This window comes from Balearica regulorum, chromosome 11, assembly GCF_011004875.1.
Source record: "Balearica regulorum gibbericeps isolate bBalReg1 chromosome 11, bBalReg1.pri, whole genome shotgun sequence".
Taxonomy (NCBI): Eukaryota; Metazoa; Chordata; class Aves; order Gruiformes; family Gruidae; genus Balearica; species Balearica regulorum.
In genome coordinates this window covers 6,403,096-6,425,259 of record NC_046194.1, presented here as the reverse complement: position 1 = coordinate 6,425,259, position 22,164 = coordinate 6,403,096, and the positions used below count along the sequence as shown (strand labels likewise).

Genomic DNA, 22,164 nt, shown 5'->3' with positions numbered 1-22,164 from the left:
TATCATTTACTTGCCTAAATGGTCCCTGAGACTATAATCATTGTTTCCATCTCTGCATCTGGAAGCACAATTCCAAGCTCAAAACACTCATCTAAGATCTTTAATGAGAATTTGAAGCCCTGGGGTCCATTTGTCAGAGGCCCTTAAAAGGTATTCAAGATCATCTGTATTTCTCTTGAAGAAAAATGGAGAAAATCCTTCCAGACTGTACTGAGACAGTGATAATTAGATCTCAGTTAACTCGGTTCAAACCCCAAGATCTCAAAATCCTGTAAAGTCTGACAGGGAATAGTTTTTAATGTTTCCATTGCTCCCTGTACAACAGCTGTTTTCATAACTGTGCTCAGTAACTGATTTCACAGACCAAATACTGCCGTTTGACTGTTAGTACTAATTTGAACCTAATTAAATACATTCTACATATTCACGGGGTATCGATATTAAATATCTAAGGTTACAGTAGCAAGTAAGATTTAACTTTATGCATACTTTTTAAAAATAAATTTGCATCCAAATATATTTGAAGTAAAATTACTTTACCAGTCAGGGAATATGCCTTTTTGTTCCTGGTGCCCCATGATTAAACATTCTCATGTTTTACAAGCAGCTAACTGAAGAATTTAATAATTCGTTAACTAATGAAAATTGTGCTTCAGAAGCATCTTATTATGCTTTTCTCCCATCCCCCTCTACTTTTGATCTCCAAAAGTACCTCTTCCCTGCAGCTTTGGCTGCCTTGCTTGAAAACAGGCAGCACTCAGATAGCAAGGCAGCACATAGTTTAGTGACAACCAACATTAAGTTATTCTTGTAGTATCTTAAAACAAAACTATTCTAAATGAGGAAAAAACCCCAAAGTTTCATTCTCATTGTGCCAGAGAATCCTGAATAGAATTCAGAGGTTTAATCGGAGTGCTGCATTCCTACTGGCATTCCAAGATGCCATGAAATACAAGATAGTAAACACGAAGTCATCACAGTTGCTTTCGGCAACTGTCAGTTTTCTTCCACTCATCCATTTGTTTGTTTTACATGCTGACTGTGCTCTCAAGAGAATATAAAATGCATTTCTATTTGTCTTTCTATCACTCTCCTGTAATATATTAGGAGACCACACCAAGAAACAGGACTAAAGCAGAAGAGAAATTTGATCCTAGATTATGCTCGAAATAAGTATTTTGGGGATTAATGAACTGCCTGTGGCTGTTAAGGCAAAAGGCAAGGAAGAATGGTGAATATCCTTTTAATGTTTCCCTTTGCATGCAGCAGTTGCAGAAAAAAGTTGCTTGTGGAATGCAATGATTTGAGTCTGTGCTGCAACTCAATGCTCTAAGACTCTTCTTGACTTCTAGTAGGTTTTCAAGTTCTAAGAAAAACTTGAACTCAAAAAAAGACTACACTGGCTTTCTCTACTAGTCAGCCAAATAAGATTTTAATATCCTGGGTAATACGTAGTAGCATTTTCAACAGTCTTCCCATCCTTTCTTATGGCATGTTATTTTCTACAACGTAAGGAAAAACAGGAAAAATACCTGCAAGACTATCACCACAGTAAGCTGTTTGGAGAATTTCTGTTGTTCCTAGTTTTAGAACTGCGACTATGTCAAGAGGAATTTCCTCTCCTATGAAAGTGACAGCTAAGTCAAAATTTCAAGAGGGTTTTTTCAGCATTTTTAATGAAGAGGCTTTTCAGAAATTCAGAAACATTTCTTCAGATTTCTGATGAAAGAATTCAGCTCAAGGCAGAAGCTTGTCATTTTCATTAAGAAGGGTCTCGTTCCATTGTAAGCATTATCTACTGTTCTTTCCCTTAAAGGTTTTCCTGTATTGCTGTCACACTAAAACCAGTGATGAACTCACATTATTTTAACCTCACTACTATGCTATGAATGAAGAATCTATCAAACTTTGGTATGGAAAAAAGTGTTAAATTACTGCAGATGATGCTTTGTACTCATGGCTTCAGTGACTACTGAAAAAAGCAAAAGCTCTGAGTGAAAGAACTGTATATTTATCCTACGAAAAACACAGCTATGACTAACTCTTTGAAGGGGTTTCAAAAGAGCACAGAAAGAGACACGAAGTAACTCAAGGAATCCACTCAAGAAATGGTTCAGGAAAGTTATAGTCTTCTGAGAGACCTTCCTTAACCAGAGTTAACTTTTCAAACACTGTATTAGTATGAACTGCAGTTCTTATGCCTGACATTCAGACGATAGCCAGGATACCACAAGCCTCTATGTGCAATAGAACTTAATTTTGAAGTAATAAAATCCTCAAGTAATTGATAGAAGCAAGAGCATTCTAGTGGTTCAAATTAAAACAGAAGAGCCCCTGTGGTTGAAATACAAAGCATCACATGAATTGTTAATTCTCAAAGCCAAAAAGTTAAGTAAAAAAGCCCCACAAAAAAACCAGCACAAAAATGCTTACAGTCAGTACACACTTCAAAATCCTAAGTGTATGTTAACTTATTCAGATTTGGCCTATGAACACTTGATACATCTGACTCCACCTTCAAGAACAGCACATCCCTAAAGTATATCGTCTTCTAACTGGTTGATAAATGGGCAAAAGATTTGTAGCTAGATCAGGAATTCATTCTTTCAGTATCTACCACTTCTTGGACCCTAATTTGTTGGGCTTCCTCATTAGCTCCTGAGTAAGTTATTATTGAACTCTACTTCAGCAGTACTTGCTTCTTTTCAGTGCCTGAAACAAATTACTGGTAAATGGCCACATATGAAATACTGATCAATTGACCATTAACCATGGATAATAATGAAAAGACTTGAAGAGGCTGTGTGCAGCTTTGGAAGTACTCACAGACAGCATTCACTAATGACAGTAATCACGCAGTTTAACTGTTTTGGGGGGGTGGGGGGGGGGGGAATGCTTCTTAGATTACACAACACAAATTTAAATACTAATTAAAGGAGTACATTTAAATATTTTTTATTTAAGAAAAAAGAAAAGTGAGAGCAAAGACTAAGAACACAAGCACAAGAACTTCGAAAAGAACGATGGTTCCAATCCACATATTCCAGAATCGTGACAGTAGGCATATTATAGAGCTGTGATTTTACGATTCAACTGTATATTGTAACTGCTATGTTCTAAGTCTTGTACTTGTAGTGGATTTTGATTTAGTAGAGTGATACAAGCAAGTAAGCTTTGTTACACAAACCCTCCATGCGTGGAATATCTAAAAGAACCTGACAACTTACAATTCCTGCAGCTAAGAATATTAATGCAGATAAGTATGATTTTAGGATTAGAATTTAAATTTAATTATAATTTAATTTGAAGAAAATTCACATCTTTCTGCAACATACCCTGCACTTTTAAGAGGTATTACTACAAAAGGTTCCTCCCCAAGTGCAGGAGGAGCAATTCTTGTAACAAACTGCTACACTTAATAACAACATATGTTTTAAATCATCTTCCTGCTACAAAATCATTATATGAATTCCATGGTATTGCACAAAACATAGAAGAGACTGTCATTGCACAGTTTTAAACTTAATAAAAGTATAATACAAAGTAAAAGAAGAATGTACCTTTCATTTGTGTTCCAAAGGTAAGTGCCAATTTTGCAAACAGTTCTGGGTTTTCGAATTTATCTTCTTCAGCTTTTACCCAAAAGCTGTTTTCTGCTATCTCTTGAGGCTCAATCTGAAACAAAAATGACATCTCCAAAGTTAATAACTAGTATTTTCAATAGCCAAGTTAAAGCCAATGCTACTAGACTTTTGTGATAATTGGCTTGAATTAAGTTTAGGTATGTTCCAGGTATTATGTTCTCTTAAAGATGCTTCCTAAATAAAACACAATCAGATGAACTGCCCTCTATCCACACAATGATTTTTATTATATTTCTCCCATTCAACAAGTTTTCCAAACAGGCTTGATAACGCATTAGCACCTGGGTTTGAAAGTGTTCTGGCTTTCTTTTGGTGACTTTCTAGACAGTTCCTCAATTCTTCACCACTGATATGCTTCCCTGCTACTTGAGAAGAAATAGTCTGTCTTACACTGCTAGAGTACAGAATAAATTATTTGCAAATGATATCTCAATTTGGACCTTCTAGTGACTTAATATTAAGTCTGTAGGAAGAATTATCTTTTTAAATATCAAAATAGTTTTATACTTAATATCACCTTTTTTTATAGTTTCAATTTTTCAAATGTAAACACAGGTTTCATTACAGTCCCTTATTTGATACCGGCTATATTAAAAGAAGAAAGTACTCTGCCATATAGAAGATGAAAGCCAATTTTAGTCTTCATGTATGATTCCGAACAGCTGTTTTGTCTTCTAAATATGTTCCTCTTCCAGTTTTTAAAATCTTATCGATTCTTGTTTACAAGTTTGTTTAAATGCCAATTAATTTTCAAGGGCTACTTAACTTCAAGACGATATGCAGGAAACTTATCAATATTGTATTTGTAAGTCTCACTAGTATTTCACTGCAACACATTGGTCCTCCACCTTTTTTCCCTAAGATCAATCTGTTAACGTGTAGCTGCTTTACCACCAGCTACAGGTAAGACAGTTTTAAAAATAACTACCTTAATCCAATACTAATGGTGAAGACCATTACAACAAAAGGCACTAGATTAAACAGGAAGAATTTTATTCCCAAAATGATGGCTCCTTAAAAGTGACAACCAAATAGACTTTCCTCTTTTTTCAGTATGACAGAGACCTTTGGCACTGTTCCCAGAGCACTTAAGCAAAGTCCCCATCTGCAGTTACTTTCCATTGTCACACCAGAGTTCAGATGTACACTTTACAATTACTTCTATAAACACATGAACATAGTTGATTATAATGAAATTGGCTGCAATGACAAATATGTAAACTAAAAAGCTTATTTTTCTATATGTTTACAGCATACTAGTCTGAGTATGTTTCAGAGTTACAGAACTAGAGCAACTGACTCTAGAATCGGACATTACTTAGCAAGGACAACTGAGTGTGGAAAGCATAAGTTACATGTACGGCAGGAATTCTTCCCTGCTTATGTGAGACACCTAAATAAATGAAAAAGATAAATGAATTGTAGGAGAGAAACTATGCTAACCAAAGCAGTGGCAAGTCAAAGATGAGTAGCAACTTCAGGAGAGAATAATATTGTCAATGGCATAAAAATTTTCTCCTCCCCTCGCTCCCCCCCCCCCCCCCCCCCCCCCCCCCCCCCCCAAAATTAGCAAAATATAAATCTGTGATTAAATCTATATTCCATAAGGAAAACAGTCCAGATGGAAATACCTAAACAGATCTAACGGGTTAATAAAAAAACCCCGGAAGTCAAAGATTGTAAGAGAAGCTAAATGAAATAATAGCCACAAAACATTTTCTGAATAGCCCAGGTGGAAATGTGTTTCTCAAACATTACAGCTCCATTTCAAAAGGAGGAAAAAGTAGTTCTAAAAAAAATCCAGAAAATTATTTAATAGAAGCTTTGAAGAGAGTAATCTTCTAAACAGAAAGAAGACAAGGACGTTCAAAGGTAAAATATCTTCAATAGACAATAAACATATCATAGGACGGGAAATAACCTTTCCTTTTACATAAAAGGTTTTAAAGGTTACAAAACTGTATAATTCAAATGATTCATAAAAGAGTACATGAACTAAAAGGACTTTTTTATGGCTAGATAATTTCAAAGAAAAAAAACCAAACAACTCAAATCTCTGGATTCCAACACAGGGTAATGCCATATTCCTCAAAGTAATACATGAGCATCTTCCCCAGCATGACAACTCACACATTCTTGTTTCTTTTTAATAATAAAACTAGGCTACTTAAAACAGTCATTTTTTTCTTCTAGAAAATATAATATATTGGTGTGGCTAGCAGGAGGTTAAAGGAATTTTGTACCAATGTTTCAAGAAAACAAGGACTATGTGAGTCCTTTCACATTCAGAAGCACTAAAGTCAATATTTATTCTCAAAAAACTGTTTTTCTGGAAACACACTGAGAATTAGATGTAAATAAACAAAGAAAACCCCTCACCAATTTTGTTTTGCTGCATTCTCTAGTTACTTGTAACATCACCCTCATCCACAATTCTCTAATGGGCCTGAAGTTTCCAGCACTGTGATCCAATGATGTGGTTAATTTCAGAGGCTTCATACTCAAATGAGAGAGCATCTTTGGCCAGGAGCAACATCTGGCATCCCAGGTCATCCAGCTCCATCCAGGACAACTTGATAACACCCAACTTTCTAGAAAGATATATATCTACAACCTGAAAAAAACCCTGCACTATTTCAGAGTGAGATTTAAATTACAAGTTCAATGTTAAATTGCAGCTTAAGGTCAGCAATGACCATCTGTGGCCACTTAACAGCTTACTTTCATCAACAATCTGATTTTACTAAGTTCTTGGTACCAACACACTATTGAGATAGAACACGGTTTTCAAGGAAACTGTCAGACACTAGCTAGTAGACCAAAGATTGAGTACCTTGACAAACAAGGAGCAGATATCCAGTCAAACTACACTGAACTCTAAGCTAGAGCTGAAACCAGATAGCATGCAATATATAAAAGTCCTCCTTTGATTTGCCTTGATGATTTGGTGATCCATATAGTTTTTCCTGCAGTAAACCTCAATACATCTAACACATTTTATACCACTCAAAAACTGCCAACAACAAACTGCCTTTAAGATGTGATGTTTTAGTCTTGATGATAGATAGAATTATCTAGTATATCAAATTTATTTGCTGTGTATGGAAGCAGCAGTGGCTATACTGATCAAAAAGGGATTTTAAAGCAACACATACGCAAAGAAACATGTGCATACTTGCGTAACTTCTCTTGTCACAGTGTGACCAATTATATTGAGAGGCAAGTAATAACTAGTAACTGCTCTTACAAGTTAGTTTACAAATCAGATTGTGCTTGCAGTTTACTGCTCAAGTAAATGTTCATATTTTAAAATGTTTTAAAAAACGAAATTTGGTTTAAAATAACCGTGTCAAGGCTGTGCAGGAGCTCACTGTCACTGGACATTAATGGTGCCCAAACGTTTTCCTTGAGCAGTCCCATAGCTCCTCCCAGTGGCCACAAGCCTTCACTAGCACATCACTAATTTGAAACAACCAATAAACATCTCTGAGATTAATAACCTACAAGTACCACTACAGCACAGATACCTGCATTCTCTGAACTTACAACTACATTAGACATCACAAACTTAGAAGGTCTCTACATGAAATAGCATGCTGTTATCTATGTTTGAAAACTCCTTTAGGACTATTCCTAATGGGTTGGATTCAAGTATGCAACTTAAAGCAAAGCCACAATTCATGTTCACTGCACCTAACAGAACAGTGCCCCAATTTTTCATTTGGGTCATCGCAGCTTTACTATCTCCTTTGATACAAACCAAGAATACAAGCAACTCTCTGCAGAACTATGAAATTCCATGAGCATTCACCCACCGATCATGTTCCACATACCTCAGGAGTCAGAGATGTGCCCTCAGACTTGCCCTCATGACAGGGCCAAAGGAGAAAGAAAACACAGCAGTTACCGACTGCCACCTCCTGCTGTCATTACATAAATCCACCAAGCCTAGTACCTGTTCTCTAAAAGCTCATGGAAAGAAATCTCTCGCCTAGCAACGTGCAACCCACAGACTTTTTTTAGAAGAGTTTTGTATTGGAACTAAATTAGCTTCCTGGGATACTCATCTGTCAAGCATCAGAGTTCTGTCAATAAGAATCTCATTTAAAAATTAATTATGGTATACAGTATCAACTATGTTTGTAAAGTAAAGGAGGGGGGAGGAACATCAGCTTCACAACTTTAAACTTGAGTTAGTCATAGCTCTATTAATATTAAATCACATACTGCTAAATCACATGCAGTAAAAAATTTGCACAAAACTAGATAGCTAAAAATTCACTCTAGTAAATTTTCTTCAATGCTTACAATAAAAACTGATGTTTAACAACACCATTGCCTTAAGAACCTTCTGGTAAGTTTTGCAGCTATCTTGGCAGGGTAAATACCTGCCTTTCTCAAAGGAAAACACAAAGTGTGTTTTGTAGTACAACTATCATTGACAGGCAGGTAAGGTAATGAATGTCAAATTTTCTTTCAAACTTCCAGAACATATAACAAAACCACAAGAAATACAGACACAAAATAATTGGCTTCATTTCTTGATTAGATGCTTTAATTTACAGTAAATTACTGTATTTATTTAGAGGACTGATCTTAAAATAACTCTTAACCTGGTGTCAAGTCATCTCCCCTTAAACAGAAAATTTTAGTAGTTTAATTCTCTATACTTACTATCATGGTACCTATAGAGTTATTTCTTTTGATTAGGAAAAATTCTTTAGCAATGCCTTCCCACTCTTCTGTTTTTAAGCTATTTAAGTTCATGCAAGCCTTTAAAAATGAAACTAGATAACCCAATGAATTACCACCATAGCTGTTTCACTCATACCTCATTTTTCAAAGAAATTCATAGAAGGTATAACCAAAGCAATCATGCACTGTCAAGAAGATATCAAAGCTAAAATTACAGATTCTGAAAGCCTGATCCACTTTCAACCTGTGCTCAAAAAAGCAAGAAAAAAATCATAAAACATAATTTATGGGTCCCACAGCTTAACCTGGACAAGACAAAACTGAACTCAGAGTTCTGCCTTACACTGTCTTCCAAAATTCCATGTACCCATTAATACCAAGTTTTACTGCATTTTATACTTAAAGACTCAAGTAAAACCTCTTAATACATCTCCTTTCTCAACATTCTTTCTCATTACTCAGACACAGCTACTTCAATTAAGCAATTAGTCTAAAACATGTAGCACTTAACTCTATACAAAATCAGCCAAAATTTTGAGAGCTGTTAGCTACAAGTATCCCCAGAATACAGGGTGTTACAGGCTCTTGGCATCATTAAACACTTGGAATTTATTCCATAGCATAAGGTGTCTTTGAAAACCAATACCAACTGAATCACAATCACTGCATTAAGAAATGTTCTGGATAAAGAAAGGAATGAATTCCCAAAACTGATGAGTACTATTAACAATCTAATGTAAACTCTAGCACACTACGTCCTTCTTCCTCAAAAGCCACTTTTTAAATCAATGGGTATAAAACCAAATACCTTTGACCAGTTGATTCTCTTCATTGTGACTTCCAGCTTATACTTTTTCTTCTCCTTCATCCCATGTGGTAATGCTGGTATCACCATATAGGGAGCAAAAGGAACACCTCCAAGAGCTGGTGGCATTGGAGGCCCCCCAAAAGGTGGTGGTGGTGGAGGTCCTGCTCCACCAGGCAGCGGAGGTGGCGGTGGAGGTCCTGCTCCACCAGGCAGCGGAGGCGGTGGAGGTGGTCCTGCTCCACCAGGCAGCGGAGGCGGCGGTGGCGGTATTGCTGCTCCACCAGGCAGCGGAGGCGGCGGCGGTATTGCTGCTCCACCAGGCAGCGGAGGCGGCGGCGGTATTGCTGCTCCACCAGGCAGCGGAGGCGGCGGCGGTATTGCTGCTCCACCAGGCAGCGGAGGCGGCGGCGGTATTGCTGCTCCACCAGGCAGCGGCATTCCACCAGGCAGCGGAGGCGGCGGCGGTATTCCTGCTCCACCAGGCAGCGGCGGCGGTGGAGGAGGAGGAGGTATTGCTCCACCAGGTAGCAGAGGTGCTGGAGATGGTGGTGCATTCTCACTTGGTAGGGTTGGAGGTAATGGTGCTACTTCTGTCAGTTGACCTGTCAGGCTTGGACCCTGAAATATAAAAGAGGAATTCTTTCCATCAGGGAGGGGAGGAGGTTTGATATGAAGTTGAACAAACTAGGATGTCTTGTAGTCAACTGTACCTCAAGAAAAAGTGAGAAATGCAACCATTCTCCTATCTTAATGAGAAGCAATAACAATAGATTATACAATGTACCATAAAACTGCCAAGTAAACTGAATAACCTAGCATTTTTATAAAAACAAATTGTTTCCATTTTAAAGAAAATTTAATAGCAGCAGTAACATTTAAGTGAACAGAACAGCATTTTATTTCTTACCAATGCACAAATCATTTATCCCACTTAGGATATCCTGGCAAGCTGGGACATCAGCGATGGTAATAACAATGCTGAATTTTAACAACACTAATCTACTGGTGGAAAATGTTCCACAGAAATCACTGAAGCAGCTATTGCAGTGCAAGAGGTTATGGGACCACAGTTGTTCGTAACTATCCTGACATCTGGGGGAGGAACAATCATGCTTTCCTTTAAATCTGTCTGCAGTTGTTTCTGTGGTGATAGGAAGAAAGAGCAACTGCAATATCCATTCTAATAAGTTGTAAAAGGAACAATGAAGAGAAGCAGCAGCATGTTAAACCATAAGAGAGGTTTCTGTATTAATAACATGATGCTAGCCTAGTATGAATTCCTCACAGATTTTTGTCCTTCAAGACTATCTATCTGTTAAAAAGTAGCATCAGGAGCTATGCGCAAACCACCATAAGAGCTAATATTCTATTTCCTCTACTAATTTTTTATTTTAAAATTATTATGTAACATAGGCTGTTCATTTAATCTGATTTGCATACTATTTCCCTACACAATTCTTTATTGTTTCTAGTTTAAAGGAAGGAAGAGTTTGAAAAAAAAAATCAAGCTGAGAAAAAACCTCAGTGCCTCTAAAAATAAGTGCCACAATATACTGTATGGGGAGCACAACACTAGAGAAAAGGCATAGATACTAGAAAGTTAATGTGTACTATTTTTAATTGTACCATTATTGTGAATGAACTGTAACATCCAGATAATCTGAACTGTTAGAATCAATATAACAGGATTAATAATTAGTTAGACTAAAACTAATTATTTGGCTTTGCACAAGGCATGTGTTTGACCCATGAACTACCACACAAGTTGTAATGCAACAATTGCTGGATAACTCATTAAAACAGACTGTCAAATTTCAGTGTTACATTGTCTTGTAGATCTTTGTAACAAGCATTAAAATTGGCAAGAACAAAGTATGAACAGAAGTGTCTGTGTGTGAAAACAGAGTAAGAAATCATAAGACACCAAAGGTTACAACAATGTATCACTTGTAGTGATATCAAAGGATGCAATGTACATGTTAAATGCAATGTAGGAAGTGAGACCATAGGCATTAAGATATCCCCAGTAAGGAAGAAAGGCAACAGGAAGACCTTGCCTAGCATTGAAGGAGTACGAAATACGCCAGGCTGAGGCAAAAGCATCAAGCCACAGTATCTGTTGGTTCCTAAAGGGTATAAAAGACCTGTCTAAAACTCAGTTCATGGTCATTAAACAAAAGGAACCCAAGAGATAATATGAGGGCTCAACAGGCAGCATTTCTTGTCCTCTCTGCTTCACAAGTGATCCTGAACAGATCACTTGGAGATACAGTTTTCGTGCTTGTGAGCAAAATTCATGAGGAAATGAATGCAAGTGAAATCAGCTTTGATGAAACTAAGTATCACCTTCGCCCTCTATAAGGTCTTGCATTTTTTTTTATATTTACCTATGAGACTGTATAAAGCTAGTGTAATATTTGTTGCAGAAATGGCTACAGTCTGATATTCAGACTTCAAAAAAAATATTGATGTTATCAGTTCCATGCACATGCTGAAAGGTATGTATATTGTGCACACACAGCTATCATGATTTCCACATTTGCAACTAAAGTATAAAGCCTTCTAACACAAACACTTCCTGCAAAACATACAGAAGTAGTAATGTTAAAGCACGGAAATACTTGGAGGAAAAAAGGTCATGCTGGATTCAAACTTTTCAATATTTTTCCTCAATAAAGCATATCTGTGACAGGTGTTGAATATACTACTATCTGAAAAATGTTAACTCCATTAACTATCTTTAGTAGTTTATGCTGGCTTAAAAACAAATCAACACAACTAGAACATACATTTCAAACTCCATACAGACAATATAGTCCAGAGCAATTTCTTTTCAATCCTTAAAAAAAAAAAAAAAATTCATCTCAACTGTCAAACTTACTGCGATTTAGTTTTATTACCTGCGTTCGTAACTGTTTGATTTCTGTTTCAAGTTCTTTGATTTTCTCTTCTCGTTTCTGAAGCTCTGCTTGTGCCTCTTGCCGAGCTGTGAACTCTTCATCAAACTGTAATGATTAACCAGTACAGAAGTGTTTGTCCATTTATGTCCACACTAGGTATTATATTTTCAGGAACTCTTTAAACAATATCCTAACTAGAGCAATAAATGCACTTTCAACTTTAAAAAAAAATATTTTTCCAGTATGTGTTCTTCTAGTACCACATAATTTCTTCCATCAGTAAGTCTGAGACAGAACCACTCAGATCCAGCTACTTCGTATAGCTCTAAGTTTGACAGGTTTTTCACTCCCCCAGCAGAACACTGCAGATTTCTCAAACTAAACTTGAGTATATATCTGACGTAGCAAGCTCAAATCTGAAGAGATGTGTGCAGCTTCAGCAGTATCATCCATAAAGTAACATAAGAAAGGCGGTATCCAAATAAGCCAGTGATCTCTTTAGTCCTTATGTCCCCATGTAAAACCAAAGTCCAGTTTACAACGTGATTGTGAAAAATTTGCTGTATATTTTAATCCTATTATTGGTTGCTAGCCTTAATTATTAGCATCTTTAAAAACTTCTGTTATTCATTCTTCCACAGGACAAAACAAGTTACCACTAGGAAGAACATGCGTTGACTGCCACTAACAAAGTACAGTACGATAAATAACTCTACCAGGGAACCATCCAGCAATTTTCTTTCTATAAAACTCCGACACCATAACTCCTATGAAAAAATGCATCCACATTTAACATTGTCAAGAAAAAAGGTAATGACTTCATTCAACCTTTCACTGACATTTGTAATCATCGGGTTCAAGAACATGTACTGCCTTTTGGCCTGCAAAAGGCTTCTTAGACCAGACCAGCAAAAAACAAAATTTTGAATGCTTTTAATACACAACAACATGGTATATGAACTTTAGTACTACTGCAGCTAATATAGCACATTCAGCATTTCATAACCTTAGGCTGTGATGAGCTGAGATTAACAAATTATACATTAACATGATCTAGAAAACAGGAATTTAAATAGCTTGAGAAAACATGTTTTATCAAGACATTTTCAGCACAAACACCAACAGAATCATTTATGGTTGGAAAAGACCTTTAAGATCATCAAGTCCAACAACAGTGATAAAGCAGAAGGATAAGCGTCAATTTCTTTAGAAATACCCCTCAAAAATTTTATTACAAGAAATATACTGAGCTGCAATTCTTCCTACAGAAATAATTTTAAGTGTCTAACCTCTCCTGTATCTACTAATAAATGAAAACCACCCTTGACCAAAATAGGACTTAGTTATCAAGTTCCTAATAAAAGAGAACTGGACCAGAAGAATAAAACTGTTCCCATAACAGGTTACAAAATGCACTGTAAGATTCCTAAACATGAATAATAAAGGAATAAACTACTCTCCTTCATAACGTAATAATTTATCATGGGCATTATAAGGAAATAAAACAGTATTTTAAAGTCAGCATCTCTGCACCTAAATCGTCAATGTTTTTTCAAACATTGAATGACACTGCTTTTCATTAAGTTTCTTCAGGTTCTGAAACAAAGCTAGATGAAGTTATGAACATTTTCCCTCCAATTTTTTCCTTTTTTTAAAGCATCTACTTGCACATTAGGTATTTAACTGTAAGTATTTCAGAACAAAATATCAATAATTTTTCTCATCAGATATCTACAGCTGAAGCTATGTCCAACTAATACTATTCATCTGCTTTTGAATTCAGAGGAAACTGAATCTGAGTCCTGTATGCACACAGGAAAACCCCAAACCCACAGAGCTATTAAAGGTGAAAGAACATCCTGCCTGTGAGATACACTATTTCCCCATTTCCACTAAGTTTCTACTGTGAAACAAGCCTCCTGTGTTCCCGTCAGGCTTCTGTTCAATACCTTAAAAAGAGTAACGATTAGGACTTACTTTTCTGGAAAATTCTGCTGCTTTCTTTTCACTCTCTTCTACTTTAGCTTTGTCCACACATGCATCTAGAATTTAAGTAAAATACCACATGGAAGTCAGATAAAACGTATCACAGCTCTGAGGTGCCTTCCAACCATAATTACCCTATGACCTCATGACACAAGAGGCAAACTTCATCAGTGTAATTTTATCAAAGGCTGCAGAGTTTGATCTGGCCTTCTCCACAAGTATACCTGTAGCTCACATGTGTGTTTCCAGTCAAAATATTCAGTCAATTTAAGTTTAGACAGAAGCATACAAAGAAAAATGTGCACCTCAGTAAAACAAGGTAAAATTGCTTATTGTATACAAACCAACAAGATGAGTAAAATCCACGTCCATTCTTCCTCTATATTTAAAATCTGGGTCTGTGCCACTGCAGTGCAATACTATTTGTGATACGCATTCTTCTATTATCTTGTAATACTGAGGTCTAATAAAGAAAACATTTAACAAGATAATAAGAACATGAACAACCATTTACACAATATGGAGGAGGGGGGGAAAGGGGCAACTTTAACTCCTAATATATGAATTACACAATTAGCAGTAAAAGGGATCAACTTAAAAGTCTTATTTGTACTCTGGCTAATGAAGCACCGCTGTCAGTTTCTCAGAAGGATATCTGAAGTTCAGGACTCCACAAAATATTGTGCACTTCTCATTTATCATTTGCCAGACAATAATCAATAAAATAAACAACACCTTTAGTGTTTTCAATATACGTTGCAAGAATTATTTAGCACATTCTCAACACAGTGAATCCCATCACTGGCAACAGTACCAATATTCAGTTACTTAGAAAATGAGTTAATAATTAACTTAATTGCTTGATATACATCTCTACACAACATCAGAAACCTCTAAGATGAGAGGATTCTGTGCTCAAAATTATTAGTTCTTACCAGTGCAAGGTAGTACATCTCAATTTCACAGAGCTCTCAAAGTAGAAAACTCTCAAATCTAAACTGATGATATTCCAAACTTTCAAATTTAAAAAAAATTGACAATTTCTCAGGTTATATTTTACTTCTTGGTTTTATCATCTTGCATATCAATTGTTTTTATCATCCCTTTACAGCACAAAAAAAAAAAATTACTTCTTAAAACAAGATTTTGTATTGTTATTTTGACACTGCTAGGACACTCTGAGGTGCACACAAGAGAAGCTTACATTGAAAGGACAAGATATAAGGCACTGTGGAAGTAGTTTCAATTATTAGTTATACAACTAACTTGCAGTTCTTTGATGTCATGAAGCTATCAAACTTGACTAAAGGAAAAAGGGTTCAACAAGTTAAGACATTTTGAGATGAGGGTGTCAGAATAAGGTTCAAGTCTTTGAAATAAGCATTATTATATGTAAACAAGACCTTTTCAATATTAACAGTGAGCAGAAAGACAAACAACACGTCAGTTACAGAGCAACTATCTGTGCATGATTATGAGCTACTTGGTTTACCAGGATTTCTATTCTTCCCTCCACTCCCTCCAAAAATCAAGCTAGACAGTTGACACTTACCGGATATAGTAATCACTCCTGATGAGAAGGAAGTGTTGGAGAATTGACAAGAAGTAATTTTCAGAAGAAGTATCTTTCAACATATTATACAGCAGATGAAATACTTCGTTCACATCAGTGCAAACATTGTTAAGGAAACAAGGACTTAAAACCAAAGAATTAAAAAAAAAAAAAACCAAACAAAATAGACAAAAACCCCCGCAAAAAACGCATTACACCATAGAACACCCACCCACTCCAAACCCAGGTCCCTAGACATTGTTTATATTGTTCAAGTAAAACATTTCAACACTCTGAACTACTGTTGTATTAGTAAATATCCTTTTTCCACTAGGATTATCCACAAAAACTCTGTCCCTGTTCAACAATTAAGACTTGTTTCATTACTACTCAGGAAAATCATACTACCTATCATAGAAACCTGTAAATTTCACAGAAAGCTTTCATTTTCATTCTCAAGTGAGACAGGCTATTGGCAAATACACAGTATTCAAACATTTTAATTAATGAAGAAAAGTTACCTGTAACTACCTGTTCTGTAATGCAACAACATTAGTGATTTTATATTCCTCTTATTGATTGCATCTACCTTCTTCTGCTTCTTAAGTACCAGCTACTACTCTCTTAAAAACTGAAAGCAACCATTCTGAACTTAGGTAACTTTAAATTTCCCGCTTCTTCACAACTAAAGAAGGAATGCATCTTAAGTGCTTCAGAACAGACTAGAACTTTTGTTCCAACTTAGTTATCAAAACTCATTTTTCTTCAAACTTGCAATCTTCCATGGGTGTAATTTTCTATCTTCATGTACTACAAGCAAGAATTCAGCTTAGTGTTGTTTATGAAAAATTAATTCAGTTCCCAATGACTTACATTTGACATGCAAATTTAAGTACTAATTTTCCAAATAAGTCTTTCCCCAAAAAGCAGAAATAAAAGTGCTTGAGAAAGTCCCTGGTAAGATACACACTTATGACAAACAAATTGCACATAGAGCATTCTAACTTACGTTTCATAAAGTTATTAAACGATGCAACAAGTTATAACACCATTTCTATAAAGGATATTCCATTTCAGCTCTGATATCATTGAGACGATGTGACAGTTCAATTAAGTCTTCTTCTTTGTTCTCATCAAACACTTTCAGCTGAATATCAAGCTCTTCATTGTCCTTATCTTTCAGGCCCTATTTTTCAAGGCATAGTAAATCTTAATTTTCCCTTTTTTAAAGCATGAATTGCTCCCCTTCAAAGATTATATCATGACAAAATATAAGAAATTAACCTTTGGAACAAGAGTAAGCTGTAACTCAGTGTCTGAGGCTTTTTATTATAATTGCCCAGCTGAGAAAAATTAAGGCAAAATATCAGCCAATACAGCAGGTATGGGCTGCAGAACAAACATGAAGCCTTCTAATTGAGTTGAGTTCTCTTAATGGGACATAGTCTGCAGTTTATACTTGTTAATGTCTGAGTTTCTTCAAAAAAAAATAGCATAAGAATATTTCAAAACATTAATGAAAGTGAATTTAAGAAGCCTAAAGAAGTGTAAAGATACACTTACAACTTCGGTTAAGTTAATCTAGGTCATAGAATAAAAACATCCAGAGTACGTTGAGAAATACGTACAAGAGAAGTAAATAACCAAAACAAAAATTAGTACTTGGAGCAGGGAAAAATTTGTTTGTCTTTTAAAAAAATACAAGTAATTTCTCTAACACACTTAAGAACCAAGTTTAGGTTCCCACAAGGCAAATCACAAAAAAAGGAAACTAGTTCAAAAGCCATTAGTGTGAATGCACTCCATGCTTTAAATGAAAATTGGCCTGGAATTCTCATAACTGGATGTGCACAAACTGAATAGCAATCATAAATATTCCCTAGAAACGTAGAAATTCATACCAATTCTAGTGTTTGAAAACCAGAGAAGGCTACTATGAATTTGGACAGATTAAAAGAAAAATATGGATCCTCCTCTGGATTGTTTTTTGTTCAAGAAACCCTTACTTTAAAATTTCTTGAAAATTCTACCCCTAAGCACAGATATAGACATGAAGTTTTCTTAAAATGCTTTATCATTCAGAAAGTTGCTTTCTGGGCGGGGGGGGGGGGGGGGGGGGGAACGGACGGACAACAAAAAAAACAACCACCACACCCCTCTGCCTTGGACATTCATTCCCTGCATAATTATTGATTTGAGTTTGATGTGTACCCTGTAATTAACACCTTACAACTAAACAAACAGCAAGATGATCTTGACTATTAGTTGATATTACAGCTTAAATAATTCATTAACCTTACTAGAGACAGAATTTCAACACAATAGCTGTTCAACATTTTTAGAAAAGATTGCTATCCCTAAATATGAATTGCTTTCAAACTCGTATCTAGATGTCAGTACACTCTATGAAGCTTTCTATCATGATGTATTAAAATTCAGTTTATTTGCCATCTAACCCACTCTCAATTCTTAAAGTTTTCAAACATTTATTGATTGTATAAACTAACTTCCAGTGGATTAAAAAAAAGCCTAAGAGTTCTTCAGGCTTTCAGATATTCTACAGCACATAAAGACAGTGGATCACATTAATTACAAAAATTAACATACACATATCAGAAACAGCTTCAAAGTTGAATGTGCTAAAAACCTGAAGGTTTTTATTCCTGACAAATGTTGATGATTCAATAATTTTGTATCTTAAGAGTTAGAGCAGTATAAATTCTGTTTCAGACAAATATAAGCAGGTACTCTTCAATTCCTCTCATCTTTTGTGAGAAACTGCTCAGTAGCTTAATTATACATATTCTTGATGTAAGCACCAGAATGGTTTCTTGGTTAAGAGCTATCAATGTACCCTTAAGTCCCAAACACTCATACACAACTCCCATAAAGGCACACTTCTCTGCAGCTGCATGAAAACATGCAGTCTCAAAGAGAATGCAGGAGTAGATTTGATTTTTCCTTAAAAAGTCCAAATGCATTTTCAGAAGGCAGATTAAAGAAAAACAGATTTCACAGAAAACAACAGGAACAGCATATACAAAGAAAGTTAATCCAAGATTGGTTCCACAGCCAGACACACGTTCACTACATGTGCTTTGAGCTCATCATGCTAAATTTGACTACTCTAATTTAATTTGTAATATATTGTCTTGTTTCAACTACCATTCTGGTTTACATAGCTAATGAGAGCCTAAACTTGCAACTATGCAGAATGAAAGCAGATTTGGATTGATAGTCCTTTCCAGATCTGACCTTCCCACCCTCAATCTTTCACTTCTGCTTCTCTCAGTAAAACAATTTCATTATCTTCAACAATTGACTGTGATCAATTCCTATATACAAATGACTTACAGGCAATATTTTCTTCAGGCCACAACGCAAAAACTCATTTCTCAGGTGTATCCTGAAATCAAGTTCATCTGGAGATGTAACAAGGGCATTGATGAGCTGCATACATGCTACCTGTTATCAGAAATATAGGCAAAAACTTTTAGTATTTATAGAATGAAAACATTGTCTTTTACTATTTCAGTTTAATAATAAAACCAAATGTCAAGAAATGGATATTATTTATTATGCATTACACATGCAATACAACTTTGGTTAATTCAAGCAACATCGAATACTGTTTTCATATTGTGAGTGCCTCTGCTATGTCAAAATTCTATCACATAAAGGATCGTACTGTATTTCAGAAAGTTATTCCCACACTACAGTTCCACACTGCAACTGTCTCTTTCTCCTCAGTATTCGCCAATTTGAAAACAACCTGGTTTTCCAATAATCAAAAATTAAAATAAAACACCAAAAAAACAAACCATACAACAAAACCACCTCAAAAACACCCAGATACAAAATACTGCATATCACCAGGTGTCTTTTCAAGTTCTGCACAGCACTTTTGAAAAATGCCTGAAGTCTCAGGATACTGGCTAATGCTTTAATTGAACAGCTGTGCACTTTAATTGATTTACTTTAAAACAGGTAGACAATAGCATAATGCCAAAAGTGCTGATCCACGTTAAAAGACTAAAATGGGACTCCAGGGAAATACCAAGTTTGGTAAAAGATGTTAACTGCAAAGAGAAGTAGCATTAGAGTATGGAAAAAAAAAATCAATAGCTGCAGAGAAAAAAAAAAGATAAAAGCACCCTTCCTGTTTTAATTACATTCACTATTTAGTTTTAATGGAACACCTTATGGAGCCTTAAATTTCTATTAAAACACTCTTTCAAAGGCACTCCCTTTATATAGCTGCATCTTCAGATAATGTAGTGTCATCATGCTCGCTTGAATGATTCTTGTTATTTTACTACTATGACATGACTTAACAAGCCAAAGTACATGTCCAATCTGAAATTAATAGAGAGAAGAGGTGCCATCTGCTATGATTGCTTTTGCCTGAAGAGACTCTGGCTTAACGGCTTGTGCTAATACGAGTAAAGAACGATTTTGTCAGAAACAAGTTAATGAGTCTTGCAATTGTATCTTTATTCATGTAAAAGTGAGGTTTGGGTGGGGGGGGGGACGCGGAATGTTGTGTGGTTGGTTTTGTTTGTTTTAAATCAACAAGGTCATAAAGTAGGAGACAACTTCAAAATGAATTCTTTTGTGATAGCATTATTAAGATTAGATTGTCATTTACAGAAACTTACTGAACATCATTAACTCATCAGCTCTGAAACAAGAACTACTGATGGTTAACATAGCGTTAAGACAACTAGCTGACACATATATGATCTAAAAATGGGAAAAGATATACCTTCCATGCATGTATACCTGCCCTGCCTGAATTCTACTTTCCCATATCTTTCAGCCATAGTACCTTAGCAATACAAAATTTGTATAAAAACTGTACTATGAAATGGAAATAAGTCAAAATCATCCTTTAGTTGGATACTCAGTCACTTGGTCATTGCGTCATTAATTTTTCAGAAAAAGGTCAGCCATTCAATTGACCAGAGAGGGGCTAGGATTTACATTAAGTTGTCATTACCAGGGAGAAAGATTGAAAGTTACCAAAAACCTTCATAGCAAAATAAAACTTTTGACTGCCGTCCCCAGAAAATTTCAGTACAAAAAACCTTCAAAGTTCTTCACTATTTCAAAAGGATCTATGCTTATCTATTTTTTTCATTCAATAATATTACAAAAAGGTGAACAGTACTGCAAATGTATTCCTGCCACAGGTACTGCAAGTAAGATACTTGAAGTGTGTGCTCAGTTAAAACCTTACAGTTGTGGTTCTAAATTAAACTCAAATACTCACATCAAGAGCACAACACAAACTTGTTTTGTCTTTTTACAAATACATTACTTTGATGGAAAAGCCATAAATACAGGAGGTTTTGTTTACTCTGAGTGGGGCATGACAGGGGAGAATGTGGGGGAGTTGGGGGGGTGTTTAAACTAGCAATGCAACTTAGGAGTACTTTTTCCTCCTTCTCCTTAAACCCAAAAGAGATACAGGGAGCAATGCCTCCAGCTTCTTAAATTCGAACTTCCTCAGGGCTCCAGTACCAAAAACTAAAACATTTCAGAGGACAGACTGAGAGCTGGATCTTTATGGGTCCATTAAACCAGTCAAGAGGATAAAGCAGTGACAAAGATAATAAAATGCTTTCATGGACTTATTACCTGAGCATTACATCTGGCATCCAAGAAAAAGAATATTGCTACTTTATTTTTATTAGGTCAAGACTTTTTAATCCTATTTTTGGGACAAGGAAGTGAGTTTCTTGGTCTCACACCGTTAACAATTAGAAACTCTAGTATCAGCAGGCCATTTCTATTTAATTTTCCTCTTTAACTGAACACTGAAGTAATAGCACTAAAAGACTTTGCTGGTAAATAATTTAAAGATCATAAAATAACACACAGTCTTCAAGTATTTTATATTATTTCTGAGGTTTTAGTAAGCATATAAAAAATGTAAACCCACCTGCAGTTGTAAGAATTCATGGTTTTCCAGTCCTTCAACAATCTGAGAAAAACGTTCTATGTTGTGCCTTTCAGCAGCAGTTGTTATAGCACCTAAAAGCTTGTCCAGACTGAGAGAAAGACAAACTGTCAAAAAGCATACCACAGTCAACTTGCTCATTTTAAAGATACTCAGCCCACTATTTACACAACTCAAGACTTTAGTGCACTGACAGAGATTCTGAATGCATTTATTTACACTTATCTTTATAAAGTTGAAAACAAACCAAGAACCAGGTGTTAGAAGATCTACAAGATTAACGTTGAATTAAAAAAGGTGAATAAATCTCTAAATTATTGTGACATTCGGCTAAGAAACAACCAAGGAAGAAAAAAAAATTACCACCTTTGCAAGACGGTACACGAGGTACTTAGCTGACCTGTTTGACATCTGGAAATTCTAATAAATTGTCTTTTCAGAAATCAAAATGTTTTTATTTATTGCATACAAGACAGGGAGTTTGCCATTTTTAACCTTCACTAAACTAAGACACTCAATAATTCAAAGCAAACGTATGCCAACTCATTATCTTTGTTTTAAAAAGCTCATGGATATGTGCTACATACCTCCATAACTTGAACTATTTAAAACTTCTA

At 35.6% G+C, this 22,164-nt stretch overlaps 1 protein-coding gene across 1 annotated transcript in view; it reads right to left on the bottom strand.

Moving 5' to 3' along the window:
* The window catches only part of DIAPH2 (diaphanous related formin 2), a 245,612-nt gene that overhangs the window by 183,654 nt on the left and 39,794 nt on the right, over positions 1–22,164 (bottom strand). Inside the window, exons 10-18 of the mRNA XM_075763093.1 lie at positions 21,530–21,638; positions 18,940–19,050; positions 16,653–16,771; positions 15,586–15,702; positions 14,378–14,496; positions 14,025–14,089; positions 12,048–12,152; positions 9,148–9,765; positions 3,561–3,675 (exon numbers count right to left, since the gene is read on the bottom strand). Coding sequence (XP_075619208.1) covers positions 3,561–3,675; positions 9,148–9,765; positions 12,048–12,152; positions 14,025–14,089; positions 14,378–14,496; positions 15,586–15,702; positions 16,653–16,771; positions 18,940–19,050; positions 21,530–21,638 — 1,478 coding nt within the window. The remainder of the gene's footprint in view (positions 1–3,560; positions 3,676–9,147; positions 9,766–12,047; positions 12,153–14,024; positions 14,090–14,377; positions 14,497–15,585; positions 15,703–16,652; positions 16,772–18,939; positions 19,051–21,529; positions 21,639–22,164) is intronic.